Source organism: Eurytemora carolleeae, unplaced genomic scaffold (assembly GCF_000591075.1).
Source record: "Eurytemora carolleeae unplaced genomic scaffold, Eaff_2.0 scaffold7, whole genome shotgun sequence".
NCBI lineage: Eukaryota > Metazoa > Arthropoda > Copepoda > Calanoida > Temoridae > Eurytemora > Eurytemora carolleeae.
In genome coordinates this window covers 40,136-62,452 of record NW_019396407.1, presented here as the reverse complement: position 1 = coordinate 62,452, position 22,317 = coordinate 40,136, and the positions used below count along the sequence as shown (strand labels likewise).

Genomic DNA, 22,317 nt, shown 5'->3' with positions numbered 1-22,317 from the left:
AATATAATGAGTTTCATTAGACTTTGTTCTTGGAGTTGACTAGATTTAATTCCAGTTTATCCAGTTCCTTGTTGAGAACTGTATCAACATGAAACGTTATAGTGTCAACAGGTAAAAAATAAAGGAATACTTTGCGTTTCCTCTATATTATCCTTAATTTAAGCATTAAGGAAAATATTTGCGTTTGTTACATTGAACCAATAATGCATGCTTTTCATGTAAAAATTTAACAAATATTTTTAGAAGAGTTATTTTCCTGTTAATTGACTCTAATGATCTGCCATTTTGAGAACCCATTAAAACTATGGGAAGGGGTTTTAATCAGAGGGGGCTATTGGGGCTCAGCCCCCCCCTTAAACTAGTGAAATCTATGGTTTTTAGGGGGGTTTCATGTGCTTAGCCACTGGAAAGAAAAATTTAAGCCCCCCCCCCTGGACAAACATCTAAATACGCCCCTGGTTTTAATTGTTGTTTGTTTTCTTTGTCAGTACAAAAATAGTGTTAGCCGGCCGACAGAATTGGTCTAGATGTTATTTAAATAATTTTTTTCCCTAAGTTTTCCTGTCAGACTGTTTAAACAGAGGTCTAGAGTCTTGGTTGAAAATAAAAGGTTTACAAGCTCAAATCCTCTTCCCTATCAGGGATATGGGTATCAAGAAACAAAAAATATCAGGTAAAGTATAAATAAGAGTCATTTATTTCTCTTGTTTGTAATAATTTTACATAATCAAGGAGTTTGAGTTTAAATACGCTGCAATCAGTTAATTTGACCAATTTACTTACATCTGGGGGTCTTCATTTGTTTAGCAATCTTAATGAAGTTTAGCATATGGGCATCATTTGTGTTTGTTTTAAGTAAAATAAAATAAAAGTAGGGAAAACAATTATTTTTTCCTACTTTTCTCCCCTTTCCATGTCTTATAATGCTTTTAAACCTTTGGGAAAGAATTTTCTAAAAAGATTTACCCTTTTTTTTACAAATATTTTTGAATTTAAATTTTTTTTAACAAATTTTAAAAAGAGCAGTGAATTTTTCTCTGACGGTTGTATCTTATTTTTAGCTGATTATACATCTGTTCCCTTCTAATGGAGAAGTTTAATTTCTAATATTTTATGTGTTTTTTTGACTATATATTATAAATGAAATGTATATAAAGACTTTTAAGCTTGATCTTTGGCGGATTTTGAATTAGAGATAAAATTTTAACAGAAAATATGTGTTAAACTTCGTTGTAGTTAGTTTTTCGTTTTAGGAATTATTAGTCTTTGTCACAACCTCAAATTTTCTAATCCCTATTTATTGCATTATGAATTATGAATTATGCACTCTCTTGCTGATTAAAATCATGACCCTCTATGACCCTACCCCCAGTACTTTTCATTAATTAACGTTAAACGTCATATACTTAATAGAAAGGCAAACCTGTCTCCTGCCATGACAACCTACTATACTGAACCTCTTCTCATACATCAGGTTTGTCGAAGTTATATCTATATATAAATTTGGCTTGTCTGTTTGTTTGTTTGTATCCAATAAACGTCAAAACGGCTGAACCGATCGGGCCCAAATTTTTTGTGGGACATCTAGGGACCCCAGGGAAGGTTTATGAATGATTTCAAATATTTGTCTCCATCAAAATTCGATCTTCATTAAATTTTTGAAAATTTTGAAAATCCACGAAATTTTTTGTGAAAATCCGCGAAATATTTTTGTTTTGTTTTACGATGTACAGTGTACACAAAGAGAACATGTTCACACTTAATTTAGAAGATGGGCGCGAAGCGCCCTCTAAGGCTAGTAATATACATTCATGTAACATAAAGTTGCTAGAAATGATTTTAAAATCTTCAGGGAAAGATGCAATGGTTGTGGGATCATGATGGAAAGAAGTATCTAGATATGTTTGCTGGGATTGTTACAGTTTCTGTAGGTAGGGTCGGGCATAGTTTTTAATAACAATAAAAAAGCTATAATTCAAGGAAGAAATACAAACAATAAGATAAAATTAGCGTTCGATTTTGATAGGAAAAGAACTTGACTCTTTGCCACAAACTCTAATTTTCTAATCCCAATATCTTTGGAACCCAATGTCGTAAACCTTTGATATTTCAAACTTATATTTTTTGATCTAACATAAGTCATAGTTTGAAATTTCAAAGGTTTACGACGTTGGAATACAAAAATATAGGGATTAGAAAATCAGAGTTTGTTGCAAAAAGTTAATTCCTTTACTTTTTAGCCTCAAAACTTAAAAAGAATTACAAACTTTTATTCCATTATTTGTCATAATAAAATATTGATGGTCATAATCGATAATTTGCCTCATACTAGTTTTCAATTTATAGATTTGGCTTGTTTGTCTGTTTCAAATAAACTTCGATACGGCTGAACCGATCTGGCCAGTTTTTTTTGGCAACTCAAACGACCACAGGGAAATTTTATGGACGCTTAAAAGTGAAAAGTGATGCCTGAAAAAAATGTCGACTCTTTAAAATAAATTATTAGTTTACAAATACGAAGAAAAAATGTCCTTTTAAAAAAGGTTGCTAGGAAAGCCAGAATTTTATATTTCTTATTATTTTCTCCTCTTAACAACACAATAAACCGTTCCCGTCTCTAATATAGGGCATTGTCATCCTGATGTTACTGCTGCACTCCATTCCCAGATAGATAGGTTAGCTTAGCTACTTTATGTATTTCTACATGGCGACTTTTTGACTCAAATGCAGAAATCTCTTTGTTAACCCAAGTTATTAAAAATGATGACTATGAAATAATAATAAAAATATAACTTGTTTTTAATATGGTTGAATTCATAATTAATTTTCGAATGCTAAGCAGAGAACTAATCAATGTTATTAGGTTCACGAGGAAAAAATTAGATATTATTAGAAATAAACATATATTGGTCAGCTATATTCATAGATTGGTTGTTCAACTGTATTCTCAACAGATTGGTACATCCTAAATAGATGATCACAGAACAAACTATATTCCTTGATAGATTGTTCAGCTGCATTCCCAGATAGATTGTTCAGCTGTATACCAAGATAGATTATTCAGCTGTATTCACAGATAGATTGTTCAGCTGAATTCCCAGAAAGATTGTTCAGCTGTATTCACAGATAGATTTTTCAGCTGAATTCCCAGATAGATTGTTCAGCTGTATTCCCAGATAGATTGTTCAGCTGTATTCCCAGATAGATTGTTCAGCTGTGTACCAAGATAGACTATTAAGCTCTATTACAAGATTTTTCAGTTGCATTCCCAGATAGATTGTTTAACTGAATTCCCAGATAGATTGTTTAACTGAATTCCCAGATAGATTGTTTAACTGTATTCCCAGATAGATTGTTTAACTGAATTCCCAGATAGATTGTTCAGCTGTATTCCCAGATAGATTGTTTAGCTGTATACCAAGAAAGATTATTAAGCTCTATTACAAGATTATTAGCTGTATTCACAGATAGATTGTTCAGCTGAATTCCCAGATAGATTTTTCAGCTGTATTCACAGATATATTGTTCAGGTAAATTTCCAGATAGATTGTTCATCTTTATTCCCAAATAGATTGTTCAGCTGTATTCCCATATAGATCGTTCAGCCGTATACCAAGATAGATTATTAAGCTCTTTTACAAGATTTTTCAGCTGTATTCACAGATAGATTGTTCAGCTGAATTCCCAGAAAATTGTTCAACTGTATTGCAAGATAGATTGTTCAGCTGTATTCCCAGATAGATTTTTCAGCTCTATTACAAGATTTTTCAGCTGTATTCACAGATAGATTGTTCAGCTGAATTCCCAGAAAATTGTTCAACTGTATTCCCAGATAATTTGTTCAGCTGTATTCCCAGACAGATTGTTTAGCTGTATTCCCAGATAGATTGTTCAGCTGTATACAAAGACAGATTATAAAGCTCTATTACAAGATTTTTCAGCTGTATTCACAGATAGATTGTTAAGCTGAATTCCCAGATAAATTGTTCAGCTGTATTCCCAGACAGATTGTTTAGCTGTATTCTCAGATAGATTGTTCAGCTGTATACAAAGACAGATTATTAAGCTCTATTACAAGATTTGTCAGCAGTATTCTTCAGTTCTATTTTCAGAAAGATACGTTAACTGTGTTTCTGGATAAATTATTTATCTGTATTCCCATATAAATAGGTCATCTGTATTCCCACATAAATTTTTCAGCTGTATTTCCAGATAGATAGGTCAGCTGTATTTCCAGATAGATTGTTCTCCAGTATTCCGAAGTATTCAAAACCCTAATCCGTTTATACATCTTTTATTCGTCAAGAGCAGATCTTTCGTGACATTTGATATAAAATAAGAATTGAGTGCAATTTGTCGACAAAAAATACCGATTAGTGCTTTCTAAAGGAACTGACACTAAATTAAAAGGGACTTGCTTATTGAGAAAAAAGTTTAAGATATTCCTAAATAGAATGGTAAGATAATCTTTACCAAATATCCAGATAGAGATATAATCCGATATAAGTTGTGGTTTTATTTATCCTAGATAGATGAATAGCTCTCGGTTTGAGGAGCTGGAGAGATAACTTATATTTCCAGATAAATAAAACATTTTAAAATTCCCAATTTAGACAAAGTTCAGATTAATTAGTAAAACAAAGGTCCAGCCTTATAACAATGTGCTATTCTCTATTATTATTTAATAAACGAACCAAATATTTTTTGTAGGTTATGGCACACCACTAATATCTACATGCATCCGACTATACATGAATATGCACAGAAACTTGTATCTACGTTGCCAGAGCCTCTCAAGGTATGAAACTATATTAAACAAAAATTCAAACTGATTATATTACATTAGGTTGCGTACTTTGTTAACAGTGGAAGCGAGGCAAATGATTTAGCGATGTTTATGGCCCGACTTCATACTGGAAATAATGATATTCTTGCATTCAGGTATGACAGAGTATAAAACTGTTTTTATTAAATCAAAATGACTGCGTTTTATGCTCGACAAAACAATCTTGATGATAATGATAATGTTATGAAATAATGACAACAAATTTTTGTTGTTAAAACTTATTGTTTACTCAGATAGATTGTTTCTAGGTAGGGACATCAAGTTAGAAAGGGTAAGAGACACAGGGAGGCCAGACTGAGTTTTTTTATTTTATGAAACTATTGTGTACTTTATCATTATAGTCGCTTCATAGCCAATTTCAGTATAAACGTGCCATAAAGTAATCATCGTGCTATATTAGCTATCTATAAATAAAATTTAAATTTATTTATATTTTTCATTTCTGGTTTTAGAAAGCTTATTATATCTAGCAATAACCATTGCATCAACCATGTACACAAACTTTTCATAAACTTACACAATTATTTTGTCACAATGTGTTATAAAGTTTTTTAGCACTGTGAACCAAAAAAGTAGTATTAAAAATTGTTACCATACGTACATCAATACCTATCTTTGTTTTTGTTTTGTTAGAAATGCTTATCATGGGATGTCTCCATACACTATGGGACTGACGGCACACAGTACATGGAAGTATTCAGTGCCTGCAGGTAAATATGTAATGTTTACAATAACCAAAAAATGTTACCTAAATCACAAATAAAAATCAGGTCTTCTTCTTTTTAAAAAAATAGTCATCTTTAAAATCATCATCAATCATCATCTTAGTCATCTTTTGTGTTGCTAATCTCGGGATTAATCTCAATCGAAATTTGCAGACTTACGAGTTAATTTAATTCCCCTTCGATTTCGATATCCCGTGGTGTTTATACCCTGATGAGATAACTAAAATGAACGGATCAAGCAATGATCCTCAAATCTAAAATGCCCACATTATAAATCGAGATTAAACATTCAAAATGGCGGATACTCCACACAACCGATCTCAGAGTGAAAAGCACACGGAAAAAAACTGTTATAGAATTTTTCTTTGGATAAAATTTAAATCCTTCTTAGCATAATTGACCCTCTCCGGTTTAAAACCTTCTCGTTAGACTCCAACTATTGCTAAAAACCTTTGTAACTACGGCTGGTTTGTACGGTTCCGCCGTATTGACGTTTATTGGATACTGAGTAAACAGACAAACAAGCAATATATATATATAATTATCTATATATATCTATATATTTTTATATATAGAGATAGATAAGCAACGCTGTATCTATGTAGGTATGGGAGTACACCATGTGATGAACCCTGACCCATATCTGGGTCTTTGGGGAACCGTCGGATGTCGAGATTGTCCAGTTTTGCCAAAGGGAGGTTCACTCAATTTTGATGTTAAGAAAAATCTGCCGTCTATTTATGCAATAAATATGCAATATTTCTGCTACAATACATTACGTCTTAGCACCTCACATTCTAATTTTTTAATCTCTATATCGTTGAAACCTGAAGCAAAGGTCCTTAGATATTGCAAACTATGAATTTCGTGAAATTTTGTTGAATCAAATACACGAAGATTGGAATTTCAGTGGTTTAAACCATCAAGACCAGTTTAAAATTTTTCAAAAAGGAGTTTTTGCCACAAATTTTGTAATACCTTTATATCTTTGCAACCTGATGTATTTTTGAAATTTTAAACTTAGACCTTTTGATCTAACAGAATTCATAGTTTGAAATATCAAAGGTCACCGACATCGGGTTGCAAAGAGATAGGGGATAAAAGAATAGAGTTTGTGGCAAAAACTCTTTCCTTTATATATATCATTGATGTGATCTCCCCCCCCCCNTCATGATTTCGTATACTACAAGAATACAAATCATGATTTCGTATACTACAAGAATACAAATCATGATTTCGTATACTACAAGAATACAAATCATGATTTCGTATACTACAAGAATACAAATCATGATTTCGTATACTACAAGAATACAAATCATGATTTCGTATACTACAAGAATACAAATCATGATTTCGTATACTACAAGAATACAAATCATGATTTCGTATACTACAAGAATACAAATCATGATTTCGTATACTACAAGAATACAAATCATGATTTCGTATACTACAAGAATGCAAATCATGATTTCGTATACTACAAGAATACAAATCATGATTTCGTATACTACAAGAATACAATTTTTTTCTTCCCAATTAATAATGTTTTGAGTATCAGATATTCTCTGCCTAAAGGAAGAAGTGTAGCGGCTTTTTTTGCGGAATCAATACAGGAATACTAATCAGCTGTCTGATTTAAATATTATAAAATGCTTTTCATTTGAATATAATTACAAGCTAGTGAGGAATTAGCCAAACCTAAACTTTCTTCATGGTTAATTTTGCCTATTTGTCTGACAGCATAGTTGATTGGTATGTTTCTGTAGGGAGTAGGGGGGACTGTGCAATATCCAAAGTAAGCATCATTTTTATACATTCATCTTTTCTTGATAATAATATTGTACTTTATCTTTTTCTTCGTTCATTTGCATAAAGTAGTTTTCTCTGAATACATATTGTTTGTTTTGTTAGCATTTATGTCCGATTATAATAAGATCAAGAACTCCTTAAAAACTGCCTTAAAATGTTGATTGAGGAATTATATGTATAATCTAAGACTGTTAAACATGTTGATAAAGGGTTGGTTAAGGGAGCAGGGGAGGTGAGAAAAGTTAAGATGAGGAGACAGTTGGAGGTAGTCAAGGAGGGATCAAAATTGTGTTTTTTTTTGGGGGGGTTTACCAAAATCAACGCTTTTTAAAATAGTGGAGCTCTCATGATGGTTAGATTTTAACATTTTAGGACGTTTTCGAAATTGATGTAACATTTCCGATAGGATGGACACAAACTAAAGGTTTGTAGCACTAATATTGAGGAAGTTATGACAGTTTTAGGATTTGCCATTTAGGCTTGGTAGAGTTATTTTCTTCTTTTTTAATGTGTTTTGTGATTTCAATTTCAATTGAGCCCCTAGCTCAATTGAAATTTTTTACTTTTTATTTGAATCCTACGGTTAAACCCAAAACCTAGGGAATTTAATTAATGAAAGGTTGCATTCGAGAGGGAAATTGCTACAGTTGATGTGGACATTTATTACAAAAGAGCGACACTAGATTCGATATAAGAGCTAAAGCTGCGAACTGTATCGCAAACAATGAGGACCTTTAAAAAACATATGATAAAAATATCACGAAGAACCAGTGAAATTCATTTATATCCATTTTTAATCCTTTTTGGATATTTAGTATCCGTTTTTTGAATATTTCAATTTTTAGAATTTTATCTTTTTATTTCTAATTAATGTCCATCGATCTAAAATGTTACATAGATTTTGAAAATGTCCACAATTTAACTATCATGATAGCTCCAGTACCTGAAAAAGCATTATTAGAGACACCATGTATATATTTTTGTTCGTTATACCAGGCGCGGGTAATAAGATATAAACCTGCGCAGCAGACAACCCCCTTCCAGCTAATTATCAATAAATGTTGTGATTACTAGTTTCTATGCTTTTCTTCTTGTTGAGAATTGCATTTTCATTATATCAAAGTTAATTTTATTTTATTTGACACCGGTTTAAAAACCAGTTTAGATTCTTTGTGTTTAACAAGTTTATTCCTCTTGTGCCATTGAAATGTGCAGTAGCGTTGTTAATGGTTTTGGTTCCTTTTTGATTCGTTTTTTGGATAGGTTTTGTCAGTTTTATGCATATGCTTTCTAAGTTTCTTCCAGGGTCAAAATGTAAAAGAAAAGCAAATCTTTTTTAACTTGTTTTATTCTAAACATTTGTGTTTTTTAAACTATACCAAATGTTGACTGAGAGAAAATATATGCAAAAAACGCACCAAACGAACATGTTAAAGCGAATATAGTGTCTGAAGTTAAAAAATGAACCAAAACAATCAACAACACTAGTTGCAGACGGTAGTGTAAGGATTGAAGATAATTGGGGTTGTGTAGAGTTACATCTATATTGCACTTTTTTAACTTGGAATTCATCCTTAAATGGGATGGGAGGGGGCCGGGGGGGGGGGGGGGTGATTAAACATGGATCTTTCGAGGAGGTATTTAATCGCTAAATAGGAAGGTATACGCTACTAAGAAAATAGTAATTTCTGAACTATATAGGGGTTACTTGAAACGCGCCTTCTCTCGTGTGCGCGAGCTGGGTGGACTGTGTGTTTCTGACGAGGTGCAAACAGGGTTCGGGAGAACTGGAGAACATTTTTGGGGTTTCCAGGTGATACAACTTACGTTCATCACATATTTATTTTCCCTTAATCTTTTAAAGTCATTTGACAATGTTATTTAGAAAGTAAATGAGTCTTTTCCACAAACTCAACTTTTATGCAACATTATTTTAAACTTAGATTGTTTGATCTAACAGAATTCATAGTTTGAAATATCTGGGATAGAACATTGGGTTGCAAAGAATTATAAAATCAGATATTTTCTTAATAAAAACTAACAATGCGGGCAGGTGGAAAATCATACCAGCCTTTATACTTCATTAACTATAGTGCATGGGAGATACTTGATTGAAATCAAGGAAAAAATTGTGTATTTAAAACTTTGCTCAATATTTTTGACAAATGATTCAACTTCAGGGCCATGGAGTAGTTCCTGATATCGTGACAATGGCGAAAGGAATAGGAAACGGGTTTCCAATAGGAGCTGTAATCACAACTCCAGAGATAGCTGCCACTATGAGCCAGGTTTAACTTTTTCTTTGTGTAGTAACCATATATATGTACGTACATTACAGTATATGTACGTACATTACATGTTTTGTTTGTTTGTTGAAATCATTTGAGATTATGCGAAGAATTTGACAATAAAATTGTTCAAGATGGATAACAAAGTACACATATTAGGGCAATTCTATAAATTCAGAGGAAAAAAGATGTAAAAATTCTCAAGACCGATTTAATTTATAAACCTCTTCCAAAAATAAAATTTAAAAATAATTTGCATAGAACGTATTCTGATTTGTTTGCTCTCTTAGGGTTTTGTAAATGTATAAATTGGTGAATTTGAATACCCCCCCCACACACACACACACCCCTTGCACACCGTTCACAAGTTCGGAATCCCCCTGATTTCATGCGTGCATCATATGAAATTCTTGTATAAATGTGTCTTAGGGCTAAAGGCGTCTTCCTATAGACTCCCACCTCGTGCAATTACAGGGTGTCTTCATTTTTACTTTAATATTAATATAAACATATTTAGTCCTATAAGTTCCTTATAAAAAGTTTAACCTTTTCACCAAACCAAAAAAAAATTAGAAAAGTTTCCATTTCTGATGATGATGATGAGGAAGCAAAATTCTCATCTTGCAATATAGTTTAAAAACATTTATATCTTTTTCATTTAAATCAGACAGATGTTTCAAGAGTACTGTCGTGAATTGGACATGCCATTTTTTTTAAAAAGTCTACAGTCAAACTTTAGTCAGTCTAAATTTTGTAATTTTATAGTTTTCACCAAACTTTACAAATTAGAAAAGTTTCCATTTCTGATGATGATGATAAGGGAGCAAAATTCTCAGCTTGCAATATAGTTTAAAAACAACGATATCTTTCTCATTTAAATCAGACAGATGTTTCAAGGGCACTGTCGTGAATCGGACATGCCATTTTTTTTTAAAAAGTCTACAGTCAAACTTTAGTCAGTCTAAATTTTGTAATTTTATAGTTTGTCTGGAAAATAAAAATAAAAAAGCGGCACAACATTTCCCTGCCCCTTCCACCCCCCGGTCGTTTCAGGGTTATTACCAAAATCCATTTTTTAATTTTAAAGGAAGGAAATTCAACAAACACTTTATTTGCTTTTAGGCTCTCCACTTTAACACATTCGGCGGTAGTCCTATGGCAGGAGCAGTGGGGTTGGCGGTCCTTAAAGCTATGGAGAAAGATAAAACTATGGAGAACTCTAGAATAGTAGGAACCTACCTACTTGAGAAGCTAATAAAATTGGTGGACAGGTGAAGAATTAACTTGTTCATCAAAGGAATTGAGTCTTTGGAACAAAATCAAATGTTTAAACCTCAATATCTTTAGAACTCGATGTTGTAAACCTTTGATATTTCAAACTCAGATTATTTGATCTAACAGAATTCATAGTTTGAAATATCTAATGTCTGCAACATTTGGTTCCAAAGATGTAGTGATTAGAAAATCAGAGTTTGGGGCAAAGACTCAATTCCTTTAAGAGAGATCAATGCACAGTTTTTCTTTTATTAGGTCCCCTTAAATCAGTAAAATGTTTTGTTTCCAAGGGGCTCCCTGGATCCACCAAGTGCTGTGACCCCCTGGAAAGAAAATAATGTAAGCCCCCGGGACAAATTCCTGTGTTACCCCTGAGAATGTTTCGTAATCGTTTTAATTCAAGGTTTTTATAGATATGCTATTGTTGGAGATGTCAGAGGAAAAGGGTTGATGATAGGGGTGGAGATGGTTGAAGATAAGGAGTCTAAGAAACCCCTTAACGGAACCGCTATGATGGATATCTGGGACGGAACCAAAAACTCTGGAGTTCTAATAGGTAACTACTGACTATAGAACATCTTATTAATGGAAAGAATTCGCTGCTACCAAAGTTTCATAAAATAAAAGGAGTAACAGAAGAAATTGAAACATTACCATTCCAAAATAGTCTTATTTTTACCATTTACCAACCACTGACTTTAGTTTGATAGCATTTGTATATACAGCGTAAACCACAAAGGATGAAACTTAAATGACGTCGATCCGGAAACTCTTTAACTCAGTCTGTAGTAAATATACAAAATTATTTGGGAAATAAAACAAACGGTTTAAAGCTAAATGGAAGCATCAATGTCTGAAAAATAATTAAACGAATTCAATCTAATTCTCTTTGTGGGTAACCCTGTATGTACTGCAGTAAAAAAATGACAGTTCTCCCTACTTATGTCTGCATTAAGAACCAAAAGTGTAAGTTAAGTATGTAAGTGTGTGCTATGTACAGTAAAAATCAGATTGGAAAATTTCAACATATTTTCATCTACGTCAAGACATAAAAATAATGAAAAACAACAATTTTAGGAAAAGGTGGCCATTTCGGAAACGTATTTCGCTTGAAGCCTCCAATGTGTATTACAAAAGAGGATGCTGATTTTACTGCTCAAGTTTTAGAAGAACACATTCATAGAGTTCAGCAGTCATTTCTTAGAGGATAAAAAAATCAATTCATATGAAGTCGAAAATATTTAATGAAAAAAATTAAGAAAATATGAAGCATGATATGTGTACATACAAAATTATTTGACTTAAATACGTTTTTAAAGGAATTGAGTCTTTGCCACAAAATCAAATTTTCTAATGAAATTATCTTTGCAACCTGAAGAGGTAAACCTTTGATATTTCAAACTTAGATCATTTGATTTAACCAAATCAATAGTTTGAAATATCTAAGGTCTACGACACTGGGTTGTTAAGATATAGCGATTAGAAAATCAGAGTTTGTGGCAAAGACTCAATTCCTTTAATGAGTAAAATTGGACAAATGTTTGTTTGATAAGAAATATAAGAAAAAGGGCATAACGAAAGAAAATCTATCTAACGTTTCCAATAGAAATCATTTGAAGGTGTTTCAGCATGCACTGATATCAATTAAATTATGTCAGTTTGAAGTTTGCCAACATGAAAAGTTTGAAAATTAATTAATAAATAAGAATTTATCTTTGCAATTTCATCTATATTTAAATAAATGAAATAATGAATAAAATAATCAAAATGAATAAAATTTCCTATTTTTTTTCTGTTTGAGCAATGATCATTCCTTCATAAAAAGCTGGTTTTTGGTATGCAACAATTTTCATTGATTCTAATTTGTCTGAGAGTAAATGATACATTGATATAAACAAAGGACTTGGTTGTTTATATAAAGTCTGGTAAAAAATCAAAGGAACATAATAATCATAAAAGTATGTAGGATAGATGAAGCCTATAGTCAGTGGCGTAAATAAGGGGGGTTATTGGGGTTGCTTACCCCCCCTAGAATCCTTGGGGTAATTACCATGATTACCATTAAAAGGAAAAATGTACAAAAAATGTTGGCGCTTCGCGCAGATATCTTACTCAATCAACTTAAAAAAAGTAACATAGATAAATTTTACCTTCCCCCCTACAGAATCCTTATTTACGCCCCTGCCTATAGTTTCAGTGGAAGTAAATATTTCCATTTACTGTCATAGCGCCGATATCTCTAATTGGTTAATGAGCTAGATGGAAAGATATATTTACAGCCATGCAATTTATATTGGTTCAGAATAGACACCAAACACATGGGTGAACCCTGATTGGATCAGGCGCTAATGGACTCTGCAAACTAGAGTGGAAGGAGTTGTTTTTGTGAGTCAAACCGACAACAATTGATAAATGATGAATGTATGTATTGTATGTATGTTTGTTCCTTATAGTATAGCCAACCAAACCGTTACAGTTTGAGAGTTAAAATAAAAATAAAGAAATTTAACAATTATATGGGTATACCCTTCTAAATAATCGGTTTGACGGGGAAAGTCGTTTTCTGCCGAGCTTAGATGTTTTTCCGAGATTCACCGAAAGGCCAAGCACCTTGCAAAACCGAAACATTTAGAGAGATGTAACACAAATAAAAATGTTACACTTTACCCTCCCCCTCCCCCCCCCCCGGGTTGGGGTAGCATACATAGATTATTTCTTCTGCAAGAGTTTCCTAATCTAGAAACGGTAATGAATGAAAGGGTAAGTGAAGAATGGAAAGGAAGATAATACAAGCTTAGTCGAATATAATTTGTAAAGATAAAAACAGTATCTTCAGTTGTGATGTACTATTGTTATGATGCGCGCAAGTGTTATCAAATACATTCACAAAACTGAGGAATAGAAGTAATATTATGTGTGTTAAATGTTGTTTGAAATAAGACAATAACTTGAAAATCAACAGTGAAATGGGTCTGTGTACAGTGCTCACAGTACACTTGCTGTGTTTCATGATTATTGGATTATTTCAAATCATAACTTGAGTTTACTCATGGGTGCAATGCAAGGAAAGTTAATTGCGGTCGTGTATACTCTGCGTACATATTGAAACCAGTTCTCTCTGGGCGGAATTTGTAAACAAGAATAGATGCATCAGTGTTTGTTTAGTATCCGAGGAGGTTAAAAGCATTAAATTTGATAATTTTGATAATTCACATAATAGTTTCCTATGAGTGACCAGAATATTTCATTGATCTTTTTATGTGAAAGATGGATCCCATGTCAGGCTGTAACATCCGTCTTGTGTTTACATTACCGCCCAGAGACAGTACATTGCAGTACAAAAGATACGTACACTTCTGAAAAAACTTTCCTTGCATTACATCCTTGAGTTTACTATTCCAATATTTGATGTGTCCCACTGTATCAGTAAAATCAGGTTTACATCTATTCTTTTAGGTCAACAAAAAGGATTGCATCACTATTGATGACATCATTGACAGATGTAGGTAAAAATATGACCGAAGATTTTACTGGTGAATTGACCGGTCCGGTAGCCTGTCCGAGGACGGACAGTTTTACAGTCAAATAGATTGCACACACACACTCGCACACAAATACACATACTACACAACACTCAGCTGGGCCAGAGGCGGAAAGCGGAGTCTGTGAACGCCTTTAAAGAGTACATGTTGGGTTTGCTAATGTCAAAACATCATTATGAAGTACATTAAGAAATTGTGAAGTTAAATGTGGGATGATAATGCTCTTTGACAATATATTAAGTTATGCAGTTGAAGAAGAGCCTAAAATGAGTACATTTCGTACACTTGCAAGTTATAAATACTAAAACATGATTCAGAAGTAATAGAGAAGGATCTTGTTTATAATAATGCTAAAGTATTATGAAGCACATTCAACGTCATGTTGACTGTTGAGTTATCTTTAAATACAAAGAAAATTTAAAAGCAAACTTGTTTGTTTACTTTAATTCTGTGATTGTGTGCCGAACCTATCAGTGATAATTTATACAGAATGGAATACACACAAATACCTCAAAATACATTCAGACCAATAAAAGAAGGATATGATAAACTTCAATCTCTCAGTGTTCAGAGACGGATAAATATTACATCTCCAATACCAGATTCGCCTCTGTCTCCTAGACCTTCTAAGTATTCAAGGTCATTCATACTTGGATGCGAAACAACAGGGAGCCGACAATCGTCAAGAGCTGACAGCATTGTTCAATCTTGTTCTCGTCCCAATTCTTCAAACCTCTATTTTAAATCAAATAACAGCTCTAACTCAGACATTTCAGTCGCAAAGAATTTCCAAGATTTGTCAGTATCCAATCGTAGAGCAGCTTTTAAAACACAAAAATGGTCCCATTCGTTAGACCAGGCTTGCCTTAACTCTTCGCCAAGCGGTGCAAAAAGACGGCAAGCCAGCTTGCAGCAAAAGTCACTAGACTTGGATTCTGGTTATTTGGGGAGTCCGTCCAGCGGACTACTCTCTGCTCAGAGTCAACCATGGATAGATCTTCCATCAACTAATCATTGCCCTGAACCAGGCAAGGATTCGGTTTTAGAAATTGACAAAGCTAGAAAAGAGCTTGCAAAGTTGATCAACTTTCAAGAGACGGAATCAATGAACAGGAGTTTATCTCTTCCGTCCTTTACGCAGAGCTTTCATAATAGATCTCTTCATGAACACATTCAGGAGTACTGCAACCAAAATCCAATCCCAGAACCCTCTCCTTCCCATGATGAGTTGGACGCACTAGACGAAGAAATAAAGCTAATAGTTGGAGATCTTCAATCTCCAGAATCTTACATATTTTCATCTTCCACGCTGAACCACGACCTGAACAAGGAATGTGTGAAGCCAACCCCGATTCGGTCTAGCACAAGAACTTTCTCTCCCTCTGTAACAAAGGAATCAGAGGAATTTTTATATGTCAAAGCCAAAGATACAGTGTATTCTCCACTTTGTAACTCTGAGGAAAAAAATGAATATAACACAAAAAAAGACAAGCCTCTCAAGCAAAATCTTGGAATTGATAACGTTGAAGACTGTCCGGTAATGTTAGCTGTTGTTAGAACTGTTTCACAAAAATATGATGTTCCAAGAGAAGATTATTCCAAGGGTATCAACTCTCAGCTCTTTTCTTCAAACAGTTATTCGTATCCGGGTTCTAATCAGCCCTCCAAGTCACAAATAAATTTAGAATCCTTGCTGGATGAAGAAGGGCAAGGGTGTTTTTTATTTACTTCTGCGCCAGTTATTCAAACAGTTAAAAAAGAGTTATCTCAACCAAAAGAAACAAATTGTGATATCTTTCAACCTCAAAGATTCTTTGATAAAAATGGTGATGCAAACTTACATACTCAGGGTGTTAAACACGTTCAATACAATGATATACAATCACTTCTATCAAACAATATCCAAGACCCTTATGAGAACAATGTAGGAGAGACAGAGAAAACGAATTCTGTTGAAGATAATTCAGTTTGTGAATCTAGAAGGCCTGATGAGCTCAATCATTTTATATTTAAGAAGACCTCTCAGTTCTCAGGTCAGTTACACTCGTTAAAGCCTAAATTTCGAAAGTGCAGCTTTTGTTTGAATTAGATGTAATAGTTGTTATTATCAGGTTATGAAATTCCTGCTGGTAAGTGGTTATTATCTTTAACGTATAGTTTTCAAACAACATTTCCCACTTGATCCGCAGAGCTTAAGGTTTCGAATAAATTAGTCAGTCTTGTGATACCAACCTCAATAAATAGTGCATTTTAGAGTAAGAACAAGTACACATTATGGTTTATTCTAAATAGGTAAATAAACATATATCAATATCCAGGAGTACATGTTCTCGTGTTTGAGGAAGGAGACTGACTGGTTCCTGGATTCCGGTTTTTCCTGTTCCCGGATTTTCCTCATAATTCTAGAGCATTCTTAAGTTTCATTTAGACTCGAATTATTGCTGCTACATAGGTCCCCCCAAGTCTCTAGATCCATTGGAGGTTGAGACTGATATGGAATCATTTGAGAAGTCATTGGAAATAGGTTGCTTTTGAAGGCTGTTCCATAGGGCGAAGTTGATCTGAGTTGCTTGTTTGGCCAAATCTTGAGCTGTTTCCAGGTAGGAGGCTGCGTTTTTTGGCCATGGCTCAGTTGTTGTCTGGGGTCACCACTTTAGAGTAAGAACAAGTATACATTATGGTTTATTCTAAATAGGTAAATAAACATATATTAATATCCAGAAGTACATGTTCTCGTGTTTGACTGGTTCCTGGATTCCGGTTTTTCATGTTCCCGAATTTTCCTCATAATTCTCGAGCATTCTTAAGTTTCATTTAGACTCGAATTATTGCTGCTACAGCATCATGATTTAAAACACTTTAACATGAAGATTTTTCATACAAAAAACTAAACAAAATGTTAAACAAACCCGCAAAGAGGTTTTAATATCCGATATTCAGTAGATCTTTTAGAACTTTTCGGCTGCCGCGTCAAACTAAAGTAAATTGAAATCAAGATTGAAGTCTTGTATGTTTTCAATCATAATTACCTTTATAGAAGATCTATGATGAAGAACAAACATGTTTTGAATTCATGATATGTAACTGATTAAATTTTCTTATCTCATATTTATGCGTAAAGTCAAAACAAGAGGAGTTACAAGGTCACAAAGTTGTACCAATGATGTCATATACATTTTACCTTCTCCTTCTGTCTAGTTTCCAGTGTGCATCGAGCTATATCCATCTCTGTGATTTTATTGGCAAAAAAATGTAACGTTAAATAATTCAGGTCCGTACTAGGGGGGGGGGGGGCAGTAGGTGCTCATTAGGTAGTTCCTCTCAATGCATTTCCATTCCCCTTGGAAATATTTTTCCGCTTTGCTTGTCTGTTTGTTTATTTGAATGTATCCTATAAACGTCGAATATGGCGAAACCGATCGGGCGCAAACATTTTTGAGCAAAATTGGATTACCCCATATAAGAGAAGGTTTAAGGTTTTCTAGTCTGACAAGTGTTAAATTCTGACATTTTTCTCCATTGTTTCTGAAGAAGAAATGTATAGTGTATAAAGGAACCACAATTGAAAATAATAAATTTTCAAATATGAAAGCATTCAAGTACATCATGAAAATATTTATTTAGAACTTAAGCCTCTAATTAAATTTATTTTGCAACCCAATGTCGTAAACCTTAAATATTTCAAACAATGAATTCTGTTAAATTAAATAGTTAAAGTTTGAAAATAGTTTTTTACATAAATACTTGGATGTTAAAAACAAAAACAAAATAGGTCCAAGGAATTGAGTCTTTGTCACAAACTCTGAATTTCTAATCCCTGTATCTTTGCAACTCAATGTCGTAGACCTTTGATATTTCAAACTATTAATATTGTTAGATCAAATAATCTAAGTTTGAAATATAAAAGGTGTGCACCATCAGGTTGCAAAGATATGGAGATTAGAAAAATTAGGATTTGTGGCCAAGACTCGATTCCTTTGATTTTTCATGCGTGTGTTTCTGTGTGTGAAGCGGAAAAATATTTATTATTTTCACCGGAAAAATAAAAAAGGAACTGAACAGTGAACACTCGCTAAAAACTATAATTTATATGATATCTTTCCAACCTGATGTTGGGACCTTGATATTTCAAACTAAGAATAGTCTGAACTATAAAAGGTGAGGTCAATATGATGATCTTATAATTCTAAAATCATAATATGAGAGACACACCATACTATAAACACGTCACACCTTGTAGTCATAATTCATTTCCATTGCAGATAGAGGAATCAAGGTATTAAACAATACATTTTACATCAAATTCATTTATCTAGAATATATTTGAAAAATCCGGATTGTTCCGACAGTAAAGTTGGCAGAAAAAAACAAGGTCTCCTTAACAGCCTCAGATAATATTCCTTTCTAAATTAACATAAATTTATATTTGAAAATACGAAATAGAACTTGCTTAAAAAAAAAAATTTCTACATAAAAAAATAACAATAAAAGAACATATAATTCGTTGTATGCAATCAACTAAAACTAAACATATTCCTGACAACTAAACCTGAGCTGCTGGACACTTTCTTAGACTGTGCTTATATTTAGCAGCTGGTCAAAACAGGCACAGTCTTTCTGGGCATTCTGTTCCTATATCTGTTCTACACATAATATATATTAATATATTGAATGTAGAGAAAAAAAAACACTCTGATATGAACAGTTTTTTTATCATAATTTATACCGAAACCGATAATAAATGAAACCTTCTTAGGACCTGGTCCTAGATTTCATCATACCTGTGTTCATATTGAGAATGAAAACTCGCAAGATATAAGTTAGAAAACGGAGCATTTTGATTAATTTTCAGTTGAACAACATTTACCATTCATGAACTCTCACAATATTAATGGCCACCATGGAATAATACAAGAGACGTTATGATTAAAACAAATTTGGACCTTGTAGCTTTCTTCTTCCTTCTCATATCATCAATAGTTGTAGCAGATGTATCAGATGCAGATCAAGCTGATTCTCAAAGTGATACCAGCAGTACGGCCGACATGGGTTCAATAAAAGAGAGTGGAGATCCAAATCTAGTAAATCCTCAGAGAGGTCAGGGATATGGAATCGATTTTAATCAACAGCAGTGGAAGACAACCGCCATACCACCAAGAATGCCTCTTTCTACTACTCCAAAACCCTCCTTTGCTCAGGAGTCTGCTAGAGCAATGCTTGAGTTTGGAATAATTGTAAGTTAGATTTATTTCTCTACAACTTAATTTTTAATTTCTTTCTGATTCGTTTATATTTATTTTGCTTTAAAATTTTCTCATTAATCATTTCATTTTTGTTTTATTCCAAATTTTAAATTGAACAATGTATGGAAAATGTATGGAAAATGTATGGAAAATGTATGGAAAATGTATGGAAATGTATGGAAAATGTATGGAAAAGTAACAAATAATACAATCCTTATTTGTTGTTTTAAAGATGCTACAAAATAATCGAATGATTCAGAAGTTACTTGGGAGTTTTTTTGGACACCCTTGTCCCAATCCCTTGATCTCGATATCCACTGCGGGCAGTTTTAATTTGAGGATCAATGCTTGATATCTTCATTTTTTTAAGTTTTTGCTTTATATTAAAAAACCTACGGTTTTGGTTTTGTCCTTATTATTTCTTTCTATCTTTCTAAATTAGTTTATTTAAAAAAAACAATTTCAGCATTTTAGTATTTCACTTTGTTCAGAACGAAAACTTTTGTCCTTCTAAATGAAATTTACTCTTGGTTACTAGGTCGGAGTTGCATTCATGGTTGGCGGTATGTTCATGGCCATGGTAGGTCTAGAGATACTCTTCGACAAAGTAGCAGACAAATACAGAGAGGTTTTTAAGAAACCCAAGATTCTTCCTGACGTAGAACGACTTCATCCTGCTGAACTTGTGGGCACTTTTTCAAGATATAAATAATTCGTCCACTTGTACTAAATACTTCTATAATTGAGTTTCTGTGACTGTGTCCTGAAGTTAAATATAAAAATAAATTATCCTCAGGTTACTTTCTTAGTTGACATTACAAGAATTGTTCAAATGCTTTTTTCAGCTAGGGGGTCGGGAGGNCAAGAGATAAATTGTTCTTTGTAAAACCTGCTGGATTTCCAAAAAGCGCAAAAAAAATTACCACTGAGTCAACCCATATGGCATCTTCCCTCTCAAAAATATAAAAGCGTACCCTCTGGACCTGTATATTAATGTGTATTTCATAATTTGAGTGAGCTTATTTAAATATAAATTTGTCTCGGTTGCACATGTTTGTGTCTCGTATTTAATAAAGCTAATGTTGAGAACAGAACTGTAAAAACAAACTTTATATTTGCAAAAAGAATTCGTTTTAGGATCGGGTTTCTCCACCGAGAGGCACGGATAAATAACTTGTCTCCAGGTTTTTATATTGGACAAGGAACAAGATAAAATGATAGAAAATTAAAGCAAAACATTGTCAGTTACTCATCCGAGACTATCATAGTATAATTTTCATTTCAAATAATTTAAAATGGGGTATACTTTCATGATTTTTAAAACATATTCATATAAAACAATTACTTTTATTTTTTAGATCTCTGATGATCAAGCAAAAATGATATTTCTTTATCTGTAATCTCTGGACTTGGATGAAAAGGGTGAAAAAATTTGTTAAAATGTAGTAATTTATATTTTTTTGCTAAATTGAAAATGACGTGTTTGGTTGGAGACAATTGCTCGTAATATTTCTTTATTTTCTGCTCTTGCTGTAGAGGAAACCGATTATTCAACATTATTAATACATAAGTAGATCATTAGAAAATAAAATTCCCCTAAATTTTACCATAAAACTAAAGAATGGGGGAATAACTCTCCTCTGTGTCATATTTTAATGAAAAATGTTTATTTCAAGTATGTTGTATCTTCTTTCCATCTCAGGTTTCAGCCTGAGTTTGATAAAACAACGGTGGGGAAAGTAGGGGGTATAGAAAGAGAGAGTAGGGGAATTATCTTCTGAATTGTGTTCCTCCTATGATTTGATTAAAAGGTTTTAACAATTATTCACGAGTATGTTAAGGAATTCAGGTTAAACAAACAAAATTTTAAAATGAGAGATCACGAAAATACGATTCGATTGTTTTTCACGGGTCATGCACTTTTAAGGATGTCGTGTTCAGTCAGGTTTTTCTCAGATGATCTTAAACACATAAAAACCTTTAAAATCTCAGTAAAGGAATTGAGTATTTGCCACAAACGCCGATTTTCTATACCCTTTATCTTTTCAATCCAATATCGCAAACATTATATATTTCAAACTATGAATTTTGTTAGATCAAATTATCTAAGTTTGAAATATCAAAGTTATACGCCATCAGGTTGCAAAGATATAGGGATTAGAAAATTTGAGTTTGTGGCGATAACTCAATTCCTTTTAAAGATAAAGATAAGAAAATATTTAAAGAAAATTTTATTATAGATCTCAATATCAGCTGTTATTTTATCTTGAATAATGAAAATTAAGGCATACATTTTTTTTGCAAACAGTTTCATTTAAAATTTTGCCAATAACTTATCAAAAAAAAACCTGATATATGATGCAAAAAAAAAGAAAATAAACAATAACTCATTTGCAAAGTACTAGCCCTGCGCCGCGTGTTTTGGATATATTTTCCTTTCAGACGTTTCAGGTGACGCCCCACCTATTAAAATTGAACCGGAGCAGGGTTAAGCGTGACACGAGCTCCCGTAAACGCATCTTACCCCCACTGGACACTGTTAGAAGTTAGGTTCCCCAGATGTGAAAATGGAATGACCCCCCA

The 22,317-nt window shown here is 33.0% G+C and overlaps 3 protein-coding genes across 3 annotated transcripts in view; all 3 read left to right on the top strand.

Annotated features, from left to right (window-relative positions):
- Positions 1-12,224, top strand: LOC111702699 (alanine--glyoxylate aminotransferase 2, mitochondrial). The gene is made up of 16 exons (XM_023474466.1): positions 1-111; positions 557-673; positions 1,414-1,474; positions 1,853-1,931; positions 2,627-2,675; positions 4,711-4,798; positions 4,847-4,941; positions 5,480-5,556; positions 6,177-6,424; positions 6,741-7,190; positions 7,344-7,372; positions 9,088-9,199; positions 9,567-9,674; positions 10,797-10,945; positions 11,363-11,505; positions 12,027-12,224. Exons 1-16 carry the CDS (start codon positions 89-91, stop codon positions 12,158-12,160), a joined length of 1,962 nt encoding a protein of 653 aa, XP_023330234.1. The 5' UTR covers positions 1-88; the 3' UTR covers positions 12,161-12,224.
- A 2,039-nt stretch (positions 12,225-14,263) lies between these two features.
- The window catches only part of LOC111702686 (uncharacterized), an 18,589-nt gene continuing 10,535 nt past the window's right edge, over positions 14,264-22,317 (top strand). Inside the window, exon 1 of the mRNA XM_023474449.1 lies at positions 14,264-16,524. Coding sequence (XP_023330217.1) covers positions 14,982-16,524 — 1,543 coding nt within the window. The 5' untranslated portion in view covers positions 14,264-14,981. The remainder of the gene's footprint in view (positions 16,525-22,317) is intronic.
- On the top strand, positions 18,573-20,534 carry LOC111702687 (uncharacterized). Its single transcript, XM_023474450.1, has 2 exons — positions 18,573-19,725; positions 20,273-20,534. Exons 1-2 carry the CDS (start codon positions 19,414-19,416, stop codon positions 20,444-20,446), a joined length of 486 nt encoding a protein of 161 aa, XP_023330218.1. The 5' UTR covers positions 18,573-19,413; the 3' UTR covers positions 20,447-20,534.